This window comes from Lissotriton helveticus, chromosome 8 (genome assembly GCF_964261635.1).
Source record: "Lissotriton helveticus chromosome 8, aLisHel1.1, whole genome shotgun sequence".
Lineage (NCBI taxonomy): Eukaryota > Metazoa > Chordata > Amphibia > Caudata > Salamandridae > Lissotriton > Lissotriton helveticus.
Window position 1 is genome coordinate 982628826 of NC_136069.1, and position 19842 is coordinate 982648667.

Consider the following 19842-nt stretch of genomic DNA (forward strand, 5'->3'; position numbering starts at 1 on the left):
TAGATAGATCTTCAACTTTCTTCGTTATTCCTAGATTTATCGATGTATTTAAAAGATCTCTCTGCCCAGAATTGTTTAGCAGAGCTCTTAGCGGTGAAATATTGATAAGGAAAACTCCCTTAGATTTTAAGGGGATGTTCATATAAAGATAGTTGGTTTTTTGAGTACTCCAAAGGTGATTGGTAGTATGGTTAAAAGATCTCCCTGCCCGAAAGGTTCGGCAAGGCTCGTTGTAGATAGTAGAGTAAGCGTCCCTGTCGGTGAAACGTTAAAAGATCTCCCCGAATAATACAGCAGGGCGCGTTGTAAATGATGAAATGAGATGGGCGTCCCTGTCTGGATGTAGACAGGGGACTCAGGACGTCCGGTGGCGGGATGGCGGCTCAGCGAATAGCTATCCTACAAACTAGACGCTACTCGCTGCTGCTGAGCCGCCATCCCGCCACCGGACGTCCTGAGTCCCCTGTCTACATCCAGACAGGGACGCCCATCTCATTTCATCATTTACAACGCGCCCTGCTGTATTATTCGGGGAGATCTTTTAACGTTTCACCGACAGGGACGCTTACTCTACTATCTACAACGAGCCTTGCCGAACCTTTCGGGCAGGGAGATCTTTTAACCATACTACCAATCACCTTTGGAGTACTCAAAAAACCAACTATCTTTATATGAACATCCCCTTAAAAGCTAAGGGAGTTTTCCTTATCAATATTTCACCGCTAAGAGCTCTGCTAAACAATTCTGGGCAGAGAGATCTTTTAAATACATCGATAAATCTAGGAATAACGAAGAAAGTTGAAGATCTATCTAATACTGAACTACATGAGCTATCCGGCAGGCGGGATTTATTAACCCATTTTTATAGAATATAAGGATAACATCACCTAACCAGAACATATTTGGACATCAACTAAGCATCCAATCAACTATTGATGTCATAATCTTGAACATTAGTTAGCTTGTGTGGCTACTCCAGAAGAAGGCGCTGGTTCGCCGAAACGCGCGTAGAGACACTAATTGCCACTTCCAGTTTTTTAATTGGTTTCATATGTGTTGTCATTTATTGTTACAAATGTATGTTTGTCTTACATCTAATAGATAAGACAAGATTTTACTGATGTTCCATGTTCTCCTTGTTTTAAACTATTTGTATGTTGTGTTTTTACATGATTTAAAATAAAAAGACATATATTTTCCTAAGTAACTGTAGCCGTTTTGTCCATTAATACAATACAATGTCTAGATGTGAGTTGCCTAGGTTGTTTTTTGTCATACACTGCTGTAATAATGACAGTTCGCTTTATGAGGCTGGTTCCCATTTGCATAATGTCATGGCTCAGGATAATTGTTCCTTGTTATTTCAGCACATCCATTCAAACTGCTGTTAAATATGGAATTAGTTGTAAATTCTGTATTTTTATTTGGGATGTTCAAATAGGTTAAGTAGTATTCGCTCAGGTGATGTATAATAACAGCTGCCTCTAAAGTTAAAGAAATTAACAGCAGGTTAAATGAACAAGATATATTCAGTCAGTTGTTCACAATGTTGTCAACCTGTTTTTCAGACATAGTGCATTAGCACAGAGGCCAGTTTTAAAAAGGATTGTCGAGAGCTCACTGCATGTGAAAGTAGAGAGTTTTTTCTTTATATTACGTGATGTAAACAATCAGGAGAGTGTTATAAAAAACACTTTTAATAGCACTTTAGATCCTTGATGTTGCCAAGTCATTGTGCAATACAACTGTGGAGTCCATTAAATATATACCCAGCATGACTTTTCCCATTTAAAGAATTCAACTGTACACATTTATGTAGCACAAAATACCAGTGAATGTAATGATCTGCTTGCTTCTCCTGCTTCGTGACTGAAACATAACATCTAGGGCAGCTTTTATTGAAGGATCATCAGGTGCAATAAGCATTTCCGCCAAGTGGCTGGACTCCTGGGTCTCTTTAGTATAAGAGAGGAGGTATCAGACCCTCGTCCAGCCATTTATGTAATATTCAGGGTATGTGTGTGACTCAGGTCTATAAGAAAAAGCTTTACCCAAGGGGCAGCGCCATTTTAAAGGTGGGTGTTAGAGAGAAGCCTCGAGGCAGGAGCTGTTCTATACTTAGAGCATGATTTAGAGTTTGGTGCATAGGGGTATACAACCTTTACAACTAAACTTTTACAACGACCTACCATTACAACGCAACTTTTACAACGCAAACTATTACAACGCATTGCGCTGGGGGGCGCTCTAGGATAGGGAATAGGTTAATTTACTATCCAATAACCTTCCCTACTATCCACGGGGACTGGAGTTGGAATAGTTAATTAAACTATTCACTATCCAGCACCCCAAAGCGCTATGCGTTGTAATGGTATGCGTGGTAAAAACCGCGTTGTAAAGGTAGGCGTTGTAAAAGTATGCGTTGTAACGTCATACATCCGTGCATAGGGTACCTCATCCACCGAACCCTTGGTCCACCCACTTCATTAACATTTGGTGAACTTTACAGTTTAAACTAAGATCCTGTTTGCTCCATCGACAGCTTGAAGGAGTATGGGCCATCAGAGGAAGGATGTTACACATCCCACCCTATTTACGGTGGATGGTGTAATGTCTTTTTTCTTCTCATCAGTGCCAGGCAAACCCTGGCGCTGAGGTACAGAAAAGCACAAATAATGACCACCAAACCCATTGAGGAACTTCCCAGGGTGGGGCATTAGTCTTTGGTTTGCCTGAAACAAATTCCCTATATGGCAGTTTGTTTTTGTAAAAGATAAACCTTAAAAAGTATGGTGAATGGCCATCAAAACCAACTGTGATTGTCCACCAAGCTTTTTGTTCATTGAAAGATACCAGTGTGACAGTGGTTCCTTTCAATATACAGGGAGGATCATTGGCTCGACGGTCATCTCTAAATTTGACGGATGGTAGTCCTTGAGGGTGGTGGAAGTAATGCCTTCCGTCACCCTGATGGTTGGAGTATCGGCCATCAAATTGTAAATCAGGTCCTTGGTGTGTTCTCTTAGGTTGCTTGTTGGGATGCAATTCAAAGATTTCCTCTTGACACCCCACACTGAGGGTGCAGATAGAGAGAGTGCCCCATAGTAGGTTCCCCGGTCCACTTCCAAAGGAAAGGAAAGAGTCCCTCTGCAGAAACAGAGGTAAAAGCTGGATTGTTAAAGTCTGTTGAGTCAGTTAGATCCCTAGGAAATCTCTGCAGATCACATAAGTTTGTGCATTATTTGACTGCACCCACAATCTCGATGTCATATGTTTTCTATATTCCTTCCAGAACTCAGCCCAAAAGAGGGTTTTCTAGACCCACTGGCACTAAGGTCTTCGGTCCTGATTTAGAGCTCACTGGTTACTCTGTCACAAATGTGATCTGTATCCCCTCCGTCATATTACAAGTATCATTGGATATATTGCACATATAATTCTGAGGACAGGAAATCTGTCACATTTGTGATGGAGTGACTCCAAATCAGTCCTGTAGTCAATGCAACCACCCTGTAACCCACTGATAATTACTTGTGAGAGTTGCGATCTAGGGAATAATCAGTCCTGTGGGATTTCACAGGAATAATTAATGGAATCCAAACCCTTTTTCATCATGAATGGGTACACTCAAGAACATTAGAAAACCAGAACTATTGTTCACGATTTATTAACATGTAAATCCTATCCTAGTGCACCCAATATGAATAGTAACTATTACAAAAATAATCAAGTTAATGGCAACAATGCCTATCAGGAGGCATAATATATAAAGACTATTAACTTATTATGATTGTTTCATAAAGCTCCTTTACATCAGTATGCCCAAACCAAAAATTATTTCTCAGCTAACTAAGCTAAACGTGGCATCTTAAGTGGCCTACTTTGAGTATCATACTTTTATGACTTATATAACCAAAGTTCAGCAAATGAACACCCAAGGCTGTCTGCTTTCGCATCTGCACGCTGGCAGAAAAGGCGGTAAGGCGGGTTCTGCCTTCCCCATAGCCTTCAGAAAGGAAAGATCATTACATCTCTGTATGACCCTGAGTCTTGAGTGCCTGGCATGGAGTTCTTTTCTATTCCATAACACTCAGTTCTAGTTTAGGTATTCGGTCTGAAATGTTAGCATTTTTAAAATAAAAAATGAGTAGTTCTCTATTTCAACATGTTTTATTAAATTTTCATACAACAACACATTAGCAATTCTGTTACAGGGTTTGCATCGATTAGTCCACTCGCTTTTAGACTATATCATTCTTTGCATGCCCTACCTGTTTGTTCAAACCTTTCAGTTACTTACATTCTGTGAAACCTCACTAATTGTTTCAAAACAAGAAGTGCAACGTTGTGATATCAATTTCCATTTAGCCTTGTGATTTATTTAAAAACAATCAGTGCAAAGGCAATTCAAAACTGTACGAAAAAAGCATGAATATATAATAAAGGAAACGGAATTATCACAATGCAATTAATAACAACATTAACAAAGGTACATGTTTTTTTTTAAACATACACCTGTACAATTGAATATATTTATAATTCAGAAGCGGTATACCTAAAAAAGAAAATGTGTAATATTTTGTAGCAAGTGTCCCTCTGGGGCCCACACTAGGTTTGGTAGTTTTTTGCACCAATAAAAAAGTAGAAGGTGAACCACTGTTCCGTGTTTCCATGCTGGACTGTCTGCTCTATAGGTACAGTATATGAGTGCCCCGCAGTGCGAGCCTGGCAGCTGTTGATGCTTCAATGCTTCAACCCAGGGACATCAGACCTATTCTTAACCTCATCACTGCGGTGCGAATTCCGCCGCAGTGCTGAACATTCCGATCGTGGGCGTGGTCATGACGGCTCCCGGCCGTCATCAGCACACGCCCACCGTAACTCATGACAGCTGTCGTGAGCATGGAAGAGGTTAACCATGCTATAGCCCGGTTAAGAGATTTTCATGACCCCTGCATCGGTATTCCATGTCCTACATCCAGAAGACTAATAACAAAGATGTCTATACTTCCAGGAGCTGGGGAGGCTGGAATAGTACATGTTTTTAACTGTGGGAATTAATATTCAATATGTCTTTACTGATTCCACCGATTTGCTCCCAATGTTGGGGCTTTTTTCACCCTTGTTAATAAAAGAAAAATGGTGGGCGCCATAATCATATTAATGTTCCAATCTGTCAAATTACAAAAATCGGACTATCGTTATTTTCAATATATGAATGAAGGTCATAGTTTTGATTCCCAGTTAAGGCCGGTTTTGTCCAGGTCCTTATACAGTAAAGTACAGCAACGAAGTTTAAATGAGGTCGATCAATGTAAAATCTTGTCGTAACGGATCAGTTCCGAGTCAAATGCTTCGTAATCAGCCAGATAAAACAGGGTTTCTTTGATTGAAAATGTTATGTTCGTAGGAAGGTCCTTTCTAATATTCCGCAGCACTATCTTTATGACTAATGAGAAAACAGCCATATGTTTAAATAGCAATAATTGATATGAATAAATGTTGTAAAGTAAAGTACCTAACACATAATGGTTCAAGTGACCCAGGCTCCAGTATTTTGAAATCATAGTTATTTAGGTGACATTCCATGTTATGTACAAATGTACTTTTTTGTGTTATTAGTTATTATGTAGTCAAAGAGGGTATTTAGCTATCTCAAAAGGAATTATTAGGTTTTCTACGATATGTTGACTTGTTTACATTGTCATGGCTCCTTCTCATTGCATTATTTCATGCGTCAGGAAATGCAGTGTGCACAAATTCAATACAGCGGGGTGGTGCTCTGAAGGTCAACTCGTGATCAGACAAGTGCAATATCTCATGTTCTATTGCCAATGCAAACCGTCTTTGTTGAAGCCTTTCAAGCAAAATTTGACTTCTCTTGCTTCTCACAGATTTCACAGGCTGTCACCACCACTCAAACATCACTATCACAGACAACTGTAATGGAATCTGTAACTATGGTGACGACCAAGGGGCAAATCCTGGTTACGCATGCTAAGGAAGAACTCCCGCCTCCGCCACCGCAGAAGAAGAAACAGATGTTTGTGGATTCAGAGCTTAGAAAGAGGTAAGAATGGGGCAGAGGTAAGAAAGGGACTGCATGTGAGGCCTGGGCAAGACTGCGAGAAAGACTTGTTCACATTAATCATCTAAAGTCCCTCATCCTGAAATGTCAGAATCGGGCAGGGATAGCAGTTTGTGCTCGATCGGGGTTACAACTTATGCAGAATATAACAAACACAAGCCCCTTTTTTCCTCCAGATATTACCAAGAAAACACTTGGTGACATCTGCACATCAATAGCCACAGAATATTGAAAAACATCTGTGAATTCAAGTGAAAAGGCCAATTCACATTGTTATTCCCCATTTGCTGTGTTCAGAACTTGGGACGGTGTGCTAATGCAGGCACATAACATGGCGACACACCCGCGGTGCAATATTACCTCTCTGGTTCATCCTCGCGTGTTGTATTGATTACCAAAGCAGAAGGACGATAAGAGAGTGTGAGTGGTGCAAACACTTGGTCAGGTTAACTTCGTGGCGTGGATGTGCAAGGGAAGTGGGAATAAAGAGTGAAAGGAGTCCTCTCTTCATAGGAATGAGAGATGACATTGCAAAAGTGACTGTGTTTATTGCTAGTGCTGAATGTGATAGTGTTCCTGCAGTAAACGCACATTGCATTATTTAGCAGCAGAACAATTAATATCAAACATTTCTGATTCAGTTTATTCCAACCTGCTCAATGAGAAAGCAGCACCCAGAGACACATGACGCACATCCACGAACAGCATGAATCTTCGCAGCTGTAGATAAACCCTAAGGAAGAAATAATAGATCTTGTTTTCCTTGAAACCTATGCTGGCGCCATGTCATAGATCCTATGAGGAGATTCCCGCCCATTTCAACAATAGCGGGATGAAGCTTTTCCTCCGAGTCTTCAAACACAGCAACAGAATGCCGCCTTCTGGAAATCCCGGCAAGAGAACTTGATTTTTTTTTTTTTTTATTTCAAAATATTTTTATTGAAAATAAAATTTTACATATCCATAGAAAAGACATTCTTAATACTGTACTGGTCTTGCAAGATTGCGGCCTGGCGGGGCCTGAGAGAGAAAAAGGAAAGGAGAGAGAAAAAGAGGGGGGGGGGGGGTGGGAGGTTGGTTATCGTTCCAGGTATGCGTCGAGAGCTTCCCACATATTCTCCTTGGCTGTATGATTTGCCGCCTTCTGCTTGGCGGTGATATTATCTGCCCCCCTGAGGAAGGTTACCCAGTTGAACCAGCGCTTGAAAGTGGCTTTGCTGGTGTCCTTCCAGTCACCCAGAATCGTTTTCACTGCAGCCGTTAGAAGGACATCGACCAGGTCTCGTACTTCTTTGGACTGGAGTTCTGTCGCTAGGAATGCAGTGGCTGCCCCGGCTAGTCCTCTTTGTATCTTACTTCCCGTTATTGTGTCTATGACGTTGTAGACCTTGCCCCAGAAAGCTTTGACTTTGGTGCACTCGAATAGCATGTGAGATAGGTCTCCCGTGGCACTCTGGCAGTTCCAACATGTGCTGTTATCGCTGGCTCCAACCCTCCCTAGTTTCGCTGGTGTCCAGTGCAACCTGTGAAGTAGCCAGAATTTGGTTTGTGCTAGCTGTGGTGTGATTTTGTTTTTGGACGCTGTCGTCCATAGTTTGGCTCTTTCCACTTCGTTCAGCTGTCTCTGTATGGTCTCCTCCCAGAATGCCAGCGTCTTGTTGTTTAGGGTTGTGGTGCGTGGTGTGATTAGCTTGTAGATTTGTGCTATTTGGTGGCCCGTCTTGTTTAAGTTTTGTGCGTATTGTATGATGGTGGGTGTTAGTTTCGTTAGTCCTGCTTTGGTGACAGCTGCTTTTATTTTGAGGAATTCGTAGAACTCCTTGTTAGGCAGGGAGGTTATCTGCTGTAGTGCCGTGTAGGTGAGTGGGGTGTTCCCTGCCTCTAGTTGCGAAGGCGTAGTGATGCCTCTGCTTCGCCATACCATGCTGTCTAGTGTTTTCCCTTTGTATGTGACTTTGGTGTTATGCCACAGAGATTCCCATTTGGTGCCTCTGATACTCACTGCCATTTCCCTGTCTACTCTTAACAACGCTATCTTTGTGTTGTGAATTATTGCGTTTCTGGCTTCTGGGTGCTTGTGGGCCGTGAGGGCCATGATTGGGTCTGCGCCACCCAGAAGACACCTTTCCAGGTCCAGCCACACCGGCGTGTAGTCTGGTGCGGGGGCGATCCAGTGCAGACCCTGTTTTGCCAGGGATGCCTTCTGAAAGGCTTTGTAGTTTGTGAGGTTCAGTCCGCCTTGTTCTTTTCTAAGTCTGAGTTTCGCTAGGCTCATTCTTGGTTTTTTCCCTCCCCAGAGGAATATGTTGATGCTTTTGTCTAGGCGTTTGTGGAATTCGGGTGTGAGTGTGAGAGGCAGCATGGAGAGCAAGTAGTTTAGCATGGGGGTAACCATCATCTTTATAGTTTCGATCCTACCCCACCAGCTTATGAATTTGGGGCTCCATGTGTCCAGCTTGGACTTAATTTTTTTTAGCATCGCTTCCTCGTTATGGTCCAGTGTCGCCCTTAAGTCCCTTCCGAAAAGGAGGCCTAGGTATTTTAGGGGTTTTGTTTGCCATGCTAGGCCGGATGTACCCAGGACATCCTTGGTTGTGTGGCAGTTCATCGGTTTGCACTCGGATTTCTCCCTATTGAGCTTATAGCCTGAGACATGTGCATACTCCTCTATTGTTTGCATGAGTGCCTTAATTGACTGTTCTGGGTTGTCGTCAAACGACGGAAAACACTAGACTACCTTTACAAACTGAAGGCAGACATATACGTCCTGCAAGAAACTAGAGTGTCCGCAGAGGACGCAAACAGAATGAAAGCCAGCTGGATAAGCGAAGTACTGTGTTCACCGGCAGTCAACAAAAAGGGAGGGGTCATTACTCTGATCAGTAAGAAAGGGAAGTTCCAGGCTAACGAAAACACAACAGACACCATGGGAAGGAGGCTGATCACATCAATCAACAGAGGCGATGAGAGGGTACACATAGCCAATATATACGGGCCAAACACAGGGGACAAAAACTTTTGGGAGGATCTAGAAACTGAACTTAGCAAGATCCCACTGGGAGAACTACTAATCGTGGCAGGTGACATGAACCAGGCGATGGATAACGCAACTGACAGGCACCCACACAGACCTAGTCATGCCTCACAGGAACAGAACATACTTAAAAACCTATGCGCCAAACTCTCACTAGCGGACCCATGGCGACTACAACACCCGAGCGCCAGAGAGTACACTTTCTACTCGCACCCGCACAACTCATACAGCAGGATAGACTACTTACTCATGTCCAACACACACACACACCTGACTGACACGACGGAAATAGGACCCATCACAATTTCAGACCACGCACACGTATCCCTCTCCCTGAGTGGCAAGCATAACGAAACACCGAGCAGGAGATGGCGCCTTAACAGTGACATACTCGAAAACCCTGCCAATATCACGGAAATAGAGGAAGCGATCAAAGAATATCTCCAATTTAATGACACAACTGACACAGGGCCAGCGACACTATGGGACGCGCTTAAAACAACAATAAGAGGGAAACTCATAAACATCAAAGCACGCATGAACAGGGGCAGAAACAAAAAAATTAAGGAACTGGAGGAGCAGATCAAGGGGTTAGAAAGGAACCACACGGCCAACCTAACAGATAGGAACACACTCACAACGCTAACAAAGAAAAAATATGAGCTAAACAGAATCCTAAGCGAGAGGGCATCCACGTGGATCAACAAATACAAATCCATAAACTTATGCTCGGCGAATAAAGCAGGGAAGGCCTTAGCAGGCTACCTGAAAGCCAAGCAAAGGCAGCACTGCATAGCCACAATAACAGACGCAGACAATAAAACACACACAGCGAATAAACATATCCTCGAAACATTCAGGAAGTTCTACAAAGAACTATACACAGCGGACACATCGCTAGATGCGGATGGCGGGGCAAGCCTGCTGGGAGGCCTGGACCTACCCAGTATAAGCGACGAACAAAGAGAGGCCCTAGACCAAGATATAACTAAAGCGGAGGTTGGGATGGCCATAGACTCACTAAAACCCAACAAGGCCCCAGGACCAGATGGCTTCACAGCCACCTTCTATAAACAATTCCAACCGCTACTCAAAGACACACTTGTCAGAGTATTCCGAGCATGTGCAGAAAACGGAAATATGACAGACTCAATGGCGGAGGCAAACATTATTGTCATCCCCAAAGAAGGGAAGGACCCCCAATTCCCTCACAACTACAGACCAATCTCTCTAATTAACGTGGACTGCAAAATCTATGCAAAAGTCATGGCCGCCAGACTAAATGCACTTCTCCCCGCGCTCATACACAAATCTCAGGTGGGCTACCTGGAAAACAGACTATCGCAAGATAACACCAGATTGCTATGCCACCTAATCAACCGAACGGCCAGCAGTGCGGAAAAGGCGGTCATGATCGCCTTGGATGCGGAAAAAGCTTTCGACAGAGTCTCATGGCCCTTCCTCAACCAATGCATGCTCAAGTTTGGTCTAGGCGAGAAATACAGGGGTATGGTCATGTCCCTGTACAAAAACCCCCGGGCGCGAGTGGTAGTTAACGCAGCCACATCAGACACACTCATACTAGAGAGAGGGACAAGGCAAGGTTGCCCCCTATCACCGGGTCTATTCCTGCTCGCCCTGGAACCACTCCTCCACATGATCAGGTCAAATGCCCGGATCACGGGGGTGCAGATAGAGGGGCAAGCCTTCAAGTTAGCGGCATACGCAGACGATATTCTGATCACCACAGAACTTGATTTTTTTAAATAGTTTTTTGGTTATGCTGAAAGTCACAATTCAAGGCTTTCACATTTCGCAATTCTACATATTTTCCTCGTTTAACCCTCAGCAGACCATGTTGCTGACTGTCAAAATAAAGCATGGATAATAAGGAAAAATAATCACGTATTTTAACAGCAGAAGTTCTCGAAGCTATTTGTACTCAGAGTATGTATCATCATAAATGGAATGTAGATTTGTACTGATTTTAATTCGCATCTTAATCCAGCCTTTCATATTCCAATGGAGAAAATATTTTTTAACACACTTTTTTTTTCATTCAGTCAGACACCACAATTTACTGTTGTAGAGGATTTTAGAGACAACAACCCAATAATATTGGCCATAGCACAATAATGCCACCGGTGTTTCAGAATTAGTGCCTTGAACAGCTTTATCGAAGATCTGCGTTAAACTTCATCGGTGACAGCCAGTGAGAAATACGACTCTTGGAACTCAAGGACTTATGAACACATCCTTTGTGAGGCGGCCATTAAACATCCTAACAAGCTGCTCGACTTGCTCTGCTTTAAAACCATTTGCATCGCTTCAGTTCCCCGGCTTTTCCGTGCCCATCTTGCTTTTCTTAAATCATAAATGTCATCAAGGGTAAACAATCCTACGCCAGCAAGTCCACGAAAGAAGCCCTTTCCCAGAGAAAAAGAAAGATGAATGTTATCGCCATAACTCTTCTCTACGTGAGTTCAAAGCTTATAGGTTTATTGCACCCAGATGCTAAATTGCGGTAAAAAAAAAACAGGACAAAACTGTTTTCAAAGGAGAAGGCCACTTTCTTGTAAATGCAGACATCTTTGAAAGTGACTTAAAAGATTATTTTGTGGACTGATTCGTGGGTTGAAGTTTTTCTTTGGTAAAAAAACCCAAAAGCGCTCAAAATAATTCTGTTTGTAAGGGGAATCTCAATTTGTCCTAGCTCATTACCTTAAAATATATTTTCCTGCGTATGATGTAGTCCTTCCTATACCTATAATAGTCATCTAAAGCACATAAACAGATAGCGATTTAAGACATGGTTAGAGATACATACTCTTAACTGAATAGAGAGGCTAAGAGCCAGTGGCGGAACAAAGCATTAAGCCTCCCCCCTTGTACTGCAAGGGGATACATTCAGGCATATGAAACAGTTTTTGGTGTTATTCATTTACAAAATGGAGCTATTGGGTCTCCAAAAGGGGAATGCTTGGTGACATGAAGGGATCCCAGGGCACATTTGTAGGGGTTAGAGCATATCAGAGACAGTCATGAGCAAACGTGGCGCCTTCGTGCTTCTGAAAATTCCGTTTGCAAGGCATCAACGGACCATGTTACTGCTCATTTTAATCTTTCACATTTCTCGATCAGTCTTTCCCAGTCAGCCGCTCATCTTCGCTCTCAGTCTTTCACCAACTTTTCTGCTGTGAACAGTTCACCTAATCTCTCATTCTTCAGGCACTGCTACCCTTCTCCAACGTATTTAGGGCTCTCTCTCACTAGCACTGGTGACATTTATCTTTGTTGTTCTTTTTGAATCATTCCCAGTTTCCTTGGTCCCCCATCCAGTTAGCCTCTCTCTCCCAGATCTCTTAATTCTAGTTCAATCCTTCGGTTACATTCATTTCTTTAAGTTTCCTCTTCAAACATAAGCTTACGTCTCTCGTTCTCATGCCACTGTCCTGTTCCCTCACACCTGCCCAACTTGTTCTGACAGTTTTCCCTCTGCTCTATTTCTCCTGTGTTTCTTTTCACCTCGGTCTCCCATTAGTTCACTTTATTTCTTCCAATTTGCTGATTACCTCCATCTCTCAAACCCTCATTATCTAAACTATATCTCAAACTTTTCGTGAACAGCTCTGCCTCTCCCTGTTTTACTGCCACCCTACTGCTCATTCTCCCCTTCTTCCTCACATTTACCTACACAAAATCTCTCTTTAGTTCATCTCTTCCTCTCCAATTTATTTTTCTCATTCTCTCGCTATCATCTTTCATTGCCACTTTCAGCACTGTCTCTGCTTCTTATCATCTTTCTTCTGCGTCTCCAGTTTCTGAACTACCTCCCTCTTTCCCCTTTCTCATTTCCAAACTCCTATCACAGTTATCTACCTCATTCCCATGCAGCTCCTTACTTCTTGTTTAGTCTTACTTCTATCATTTGGAATTTTCATTTCAGCTCAGTCAAATTCCTGCAGCTTCCCTTACTCCTTACCCTTTTGAATTCCATATTTTACGCTTGTGTCATCTCTTTAGCATTCCATAACTTCACTCATCCTGTAACATCCATATCCAAGAACGACCGGGGACCGGCCTACCTCCTCTATCAACATATCCATCAACCAACTAGAGACCTGCGCTCCTCTTCACTCTGCCTCACACACCCCACAAATTTTTCGTACCCACAGTGGTGGCCACTCCTTCTCCTATATCGTTGCCAATACCTGGAACAACCTTCCTCTCCAGCTCCACATAGCCCCCCTCGCTGTCAGACTTCTGAAAGAGACTCAAGAACTCACTCTTTGATGAAGACACGCTGCTCAGATACCCGAGGGATGACATTGTTACACTTTACAAATGTTGTTTGATTGATCCCTTCTAAACTCCTTACTACTTTGCATCGTTTATCTCTTTCCTTTTTCTGTTTACCTCCCTGTGAGAGGGACGGCGGAAAAAGAAGCTAGGAGGTCTTGTGCGTGGTTCTATTTTGGCGTATTTATTTAAAGTTCCGTGCACAAATAAAGTTAATAAAGCATATTGAGTTCGTCTTGGGGTTAGGCTTCTGGAATGGTGTGGGATTTCCTCTAGCGATGTCTTCTTCTTCTCCAGGTGGGTGTTGGTGAGAAATTTGGTATAAATCTTCTGTAATAACCTAAAACCCCAAGGAAAGCTCTTAGGGGCACTGCATCATTGGTTTTTGCTTCAGCAAACGGTGCGAATCGGAAAATTCGGCCGTTTGCCAATGCAAATCCAATTTTTGAGATGCATCAAGTTTTTTTTTTCTCGCAATTTAAGAAATCGCAATTTTTTTGCGATTTCTTAAATTGTGATTGCATTTAAGAAATCGCAATTTTGCAATTTCTTAAATGCAATGCATCATTTAAAAAAAATTGCTAATTCGCAAATTAGAAGTGGTAAATCACCATGAAGTCAACCTTCATGGTAATTTGTGAAAAGTTTCAAAAATGCACAAAAGTGCATTTTTGAAACTTTCATTTTACACACACACATGCCCTTGGGGCATGTATGTGTGAAAAATGGACTTTATGTTACATTTCAGGGGTGCAGGGGGGGTCCACCCTTGAAATTGCATTCTCATTTTGCGATTCCTTAATTGCGAATCGCAATATGAGAATGCCTTCCCATTGATTCCTATGGGCCTCTAGGCCCATAGGAATCAATGTAAAGGGATTCCTTATTTGAGATTCGCAAAATTGAGAATCGCAAATAAGGAAAAATAAGAAAACGCAAAAAAAATTGTGAACTTTTAATGCATAGGTATTTGCGATTTCTAAATTGCGATTCCTTAATTTTCGCAATTTAGGAATCGCAAATACCAACAATGATGCATGTGGCCCTACATTCCTTTTTTGTTTTAGGAAAGGGAATAGATATGATAGCTGCTATTTTCTCTTCTTGTGGCTTTATAAATCCCTCCCCCAGAAGATATCCAAGATATTTCACTGAACGAGCAGCTAATTTGCTTTTGGCTGGATTTATGGTTAGCCCACTGTTCTTTAGCGCTTGTATAACTCTTGTAAGGTGAGATAGATGTTCCTCCCATGACGAACTATGGATGACTATGTCGTCAATGTATGCTGCTGCGAATTCTGCACAGGGTCTTAACACATGATTCATTAATCTTTGAAAAGTGTCCGGAGCCCCATGCAGACCGAAAGCCAAGACCGTGAATTGATACAACCCACTTGGAGTGGAAAATGCTGTTTTTTCTCGATCTTGGGATTTCAATGGGACCTGCTAATACCCCTTACATAAATCTAAGGTACTGATGTACCGGGCTGTGCCAAGTCGTTCTACCATTTTATCGACCCTCGGGAGGGGGTAGGCATCAAATTGGGAAATTTTGTTAACCTCCCGAAAGTCGATGCAGAATCTGATGGACCCGTCAGGCTTAGGTACTAGAACTATGGGCAAGTTCAACTCACTGTCAGAGGGTTCAATTATGCCCATATGTAACATGTTTTGCACTTCCTGTTCTACAGCTTGCCTGCGTGATTCAGGGATACACTATGGTCTTAATTTCACCTTCTTGCCTGTGGGAGTGTTGGTGGCATGTTCTATAATCGATGTCTTTCCAGGTTCAAGGGAAAATACCTTTGAGAGGGGTTTTAACCTGGCCTCTAACTCCTGTCTCTGTTTGCTTGGCAAATCACCATCAATGCTTTGATGGTATAAACAGGGAGATTCTGGAATCCCTAATAAAACAGGAGTGGCTCCCTCCCATTTTTTAAGCAAATTGATGTGAATTATCTGAGTATGTGTTTTCTTTTGGATCCAGCTCTAATCGGTATGTTACTAGAGTAATCTTTTCTATGACCCTATAGGGTCCCTGCCACTGTCCTAATAACTTGTGATCAGACAAAGGTATCATTAGGAGAGCAAAATCGTTTACCTCTAAACTCCGTTTTTTACCCTTTTTATCGTATTGAGTCGCTTGTGCAACTTGGGCCTGTTCCATGTGGGTAGCAACAATGCTACAAATCTGTTCCAAATGGTTTTTTAAATTTAGGGCGTATTCTGGGAGGGGTTTCACTCCCTCGGGGTCTTCTTCCCACTCTTCTTTAAGCATGTCTAGCAAAGTACGTGGCTGGCATCCGTATAACAATTCAAAGGAGGAGTACCCTGTACTTTTCTGGGTTTTACACCTAATGGCAAAAAGAGTCAAAGGAAGCATCTCTTCCCATTTTCGAGCCTCAAGATTCAGCAGCTTCTTTAAGGTGGTCTTTGGTGCAGCATTATATCGTTCCACTAACCCACCAGTCTGGGCGTGGTAAGCTGCGGTTCTGATTTGCTTGATGTTTAACATGAGACAAACTTGTTTTAGTAGGCGTGACACAAATGGAGTCCCTTGGTCAGTGATAATCTCTTTCGGAAACCCCACCCTAGAGAATATGTCAATCATTGCTTCAGCAATTTGCACAGCATTGGGTTGCCGTAAAGCTACTGCTTCGGGGAAACGTGTGGCGTAATCCACCAACACTAGAACAAACCGACATCCACTGCGGGATGGAAGCAAGGGACCTATTATGTCCATACCCACCCTCAAGAAAGGTTCTTGAATAAGGGGCAGGGGATGTAAGGGGACTTTCGGGGGAAAAGCCCTACTATGTTTTTGGCATAGCAGACATTGTTTACAATACTGACGTACCTGTCGGTAAATACCGGGCCGGTAGAATTTCTCTAATATCATTTTTTTCTGTTTTCTCCTCTCCGAAATGTCCCTCCAATAGGTGACTATGTGCTAAGAATAACACCTTCTCTCTATACTGTTGGTGTACCAATAATTGGTGTGGCATGTTCCTCCCCCCTATCCGATACAGTAGTCCCTTTTTAGAAACAAATTGGGGACCTACTTTATCTTGATCCTCCTCGTCCTTGACATTATTCCAAGCCTCTCTTAAGGTAGGATCTTCTCTTTGGGCAGCTTGGAATCCTTGATCATATTGCCAAATGGGTGGTTCAGTTTTTCGAGTTAAGGCTACTCTGGTCCAGTCTCTTTTTTCTCGTTTTTTCAGTTTTCCGCTTTTCTTCTGTTTGCCTTCGGGAAACCCTGGTTCTGTATCTTGAGCAAAGGGAGCAGTGCTCCTCCATTCTTCCCCCTCAGTCCATGTCTCTCTTACTAATTTCGACATGTGGGGGTAGTCATTCCATAATACCAGGACTTCAGGGACTTTGGGAACAAGACCTAGTCGCAGGGGATGGGCAGCTATGGCGGAGTCATGCTGTATCTGAATCTCAGCCTCGGGATACCTCTGAGTGTCCCCATGAACACATTGTATATCAACCTGACCTATAGGTGGTGGAACACCTCCGGGTATGGCTTGCGGTTGTATAACGCTCTGTAAGCAACCGGTGTCTATCAAGGCCTGTCTTTTTTTCCCATTAACTAGAACCTCTCTTTGATAGGGGCAACTGGAACCGGAGGGACTACAATAGTAGGTTCGAGTGAGTCCAACCTCCATGGGCTCTTCCTTCTGGGGGCAAACCCTAGCTATGTGTCCAAAGGCCCCACAATTAAAACACTGCGGTTCTGGTTGAGGTGCTGCCCTGATAGGTGCGGGCATGGGGCTGGGTAAAAGGGTGACAGTTTCGGGTTTGATAGAGGGTTGTTTATTTAGTTTGATAGCAGGATTTCCATGTCGGATAGGAGTGTTCCCGGATCGTTTCCAATTATGATCTTCTCATCCCTTCTGCAGTTCTTGCACCCTATAAAAGGCACTGGCTACCTCAATAGCTCTTTCTAAAGTTAGACCTGAATGCTGGCGTGCCCATTTCTGTATATGGGGGTACAATGAACTCAGATACTGCTCTAAATAGATTTTTTCCATGATCTCTTCTTTAGTAGCTGTTTGGGGCTTTAACCATCTATCCATCATATCTCTAATGCGATAAGCCAGAGCCCTGGGGGATTCCTGTGGGCCCTCCTTGATTTGTCTTAACTTTATACGATAAGTGTCCTCATCTATCCCCAGTCTTTCTAGTATATTTTTCTTCATTTCTTCATATGGGGTAAGTCCTTGAGGATTCACGGCCTGTAAATCCCCTGAGAGAAGGAGACCCAAATATTGCCCCCATTTATCTAGGGACCATCCAGCAGCTCTGGCCATTCTCTCGAAATTGGAAAAGAAGAAATCAGGATCCTCTCCCTTAACGTATTTTTGTAACACCACTGAGGGTAAACCTGTATGTCCTCGAGGTTGACTAAGTGTGTCCGCCAGTTTCTCTATCACATTTTCCTGGGCTTGGCTTTGACTTGCCAGAGTCTTATGGAGTTTCTCCCGGAAATGGCTAAGAATTTCTCCATTATCCTGCCCAGGGTTTCTTGTCCTTCCGCCATTTTTTTAAACGCAGCCTCCATTTTTCCTGATCCCACTTCTGACACCAGATGTGAGAGGAACGGGCAGAAAAAGTAGCTAGGAGGTCTTATGCGTGGATCTATTTTGGTGTATTTATTTAAAGTTCTGTGCAAAAATAAAGTTAATAAAGCATATTGAGTTCTTCTTGGGGTGAGTCTTCCGGAATGGTGTGGGGTTTCCTCTGGCGATGTCTTCTTCTTCTCCAGGTGGGTGACGTTCCCGCGGATAGCGTGGAGAGAGAAGAAACAGAGGCGGTAAGTATCCTTGTTTCAGTCTCTTTTTAAAGGAGTACCATCACCAACGTGTTTGAAGGAAATCCCGGATGCTCTAGAGTGGGGCTTGTGGGAACAAGAGGAAGCTCCAAAAGATAGTGAGTATATAGTGAAAATTATTTACCTTGTCCTTACTTCAGGATACAAGCGTACAGGTAATATAAAACAAAATAAGGCTCAAATACGGGCTTCTCTAGTACCCGATAGGCACATTAAACGGAAATGTAGACCAATGGCACAAAGAATACTACACGCTGGTTTGGTACTGGCAGCCCACGGTCACAGACACTAGTCGAGACCTCTGTATGTATACCAGCAGTCAGAATTATGGAGACCCGGGTGCGCCCGCTCCCCTCCCAGAAACGGAGAAAGAAAAGGAAAGAAAAGAACCAACAAACCAACACAGTCCTCGTAACGTTATCTCCCTCCCTCCAACCCCCTTGCCCGATTCACGCACCGTGGAAGCCCTAACTCTCCAGAGTTACGGCGGCACTTGGGCGTCCTCCGGGGGTGTCCACCAATCCTCGGACCAGGTCTCGGCCTCGCCGTCGGCTGCGTCGTCCTCGTCTGCTTTGGTGTGGTCGTTGACCTCGGGTCAGTCCTTGTTGCAGCCGGTCCTCCTCGTGGTTCGCGCGTCGTCCTCTTGATTCCTGGTGTCTTCCGGGTTCTCCTCTTCGTGCACCAGGTCAGCCCTTTTGATGGCCCAGGTCTTGTCCCATTGGTTGGTGCTTTCCCCTGGGCGTTCCTTCAGGGAAGAGGATTCCGAGTTAGTTAGCCCTCTCTGGTCTGGGCCGAGGGATGGCAGCTCCTTTGGAAGGCTCCGGTGGGGGCTGATCACTGAGGTAAAGGCAGGCTCCTCCTCACACTCCCACTCTTGCTCAGTCCCTCACTCATGGGTTCTTGCTCCTTCTCATGTTCTTTGCATTGTTCACCCAATGGTCTTACTCTCTCTATTATTTCTGCGCCTTACTTCCTTTGTTCCAAATCTTTTGTTCTTTTCTAGTCAGTTTCTTTCTGTATGTGTATTTTTCTGTCCATTTCTTTTTGGTTTATTATTTCTTCCTCATCTCTTAGTTACTTCTCCCTTTCTTATTTCTCTTTAGCTTTTCCTTTAGCACATGCTTTCTGTCTCATTTGTTACCTCTATTTCTTTCATTCTCTCCTCTAGAGGTATTTTCCCATCTTTTTCTTTCCTCTACCTCTCACATATCTTTACCTATTTATCTCTCCCTTTGTCTCCACTTTATTATTCTTTTTACTTCACTGTTCATTTGCTTCCCTCTTCCTTCTTTTTACTCTTATTTTCTTAGCCTTTCTCCTCACCATGAGTCCTAACACCTACACTCTCCATTCTGTCCACATTCTTCTCCTCACAGGGTAATTTATGACCATCTACCTAAGTACATAGGAATCTTTTCAAAATGTGCAACAGAATGTAATAGCCAAAGTAACAATAGATCAACATTCTCGCTTAAACCACAGCTACAGCACCAACAGGAGCAATTCAAGTTTCTCACATTCACAAGAAGCTGTTCATAGGTAGGAGCAGGGCAACCTTCATTCACGCACCCACAGCAGGTAATA

At 43.3% G+C, this 19842-nt stretch overlaps 1 protein-coding gene across 7 annotated transcripts in view; it reads left to right on the top strand.

Annotated features, from left to right (window-relative positions):
* The window catches only part of DMD (dystrophin), a 6826337-nt gene that overhangs the window by 1579034 nt on the left and 5227461 nt on the right, over positions 1-19842 (top strand). For all 7 annotated transcript variants that reach the window (XM_078657819.1, XM_078657824.1, XM_078657821.1 and 4 more), the window contains exon 17: positions 5895-6070. In XM_078657819.1, the coding sequence (XP_078513945.1) occupies positions 5895-6070 (176 nt within the window). The remainder of the gene's footprint in view (positions 1-5894; positions 6071-19842) is intronic.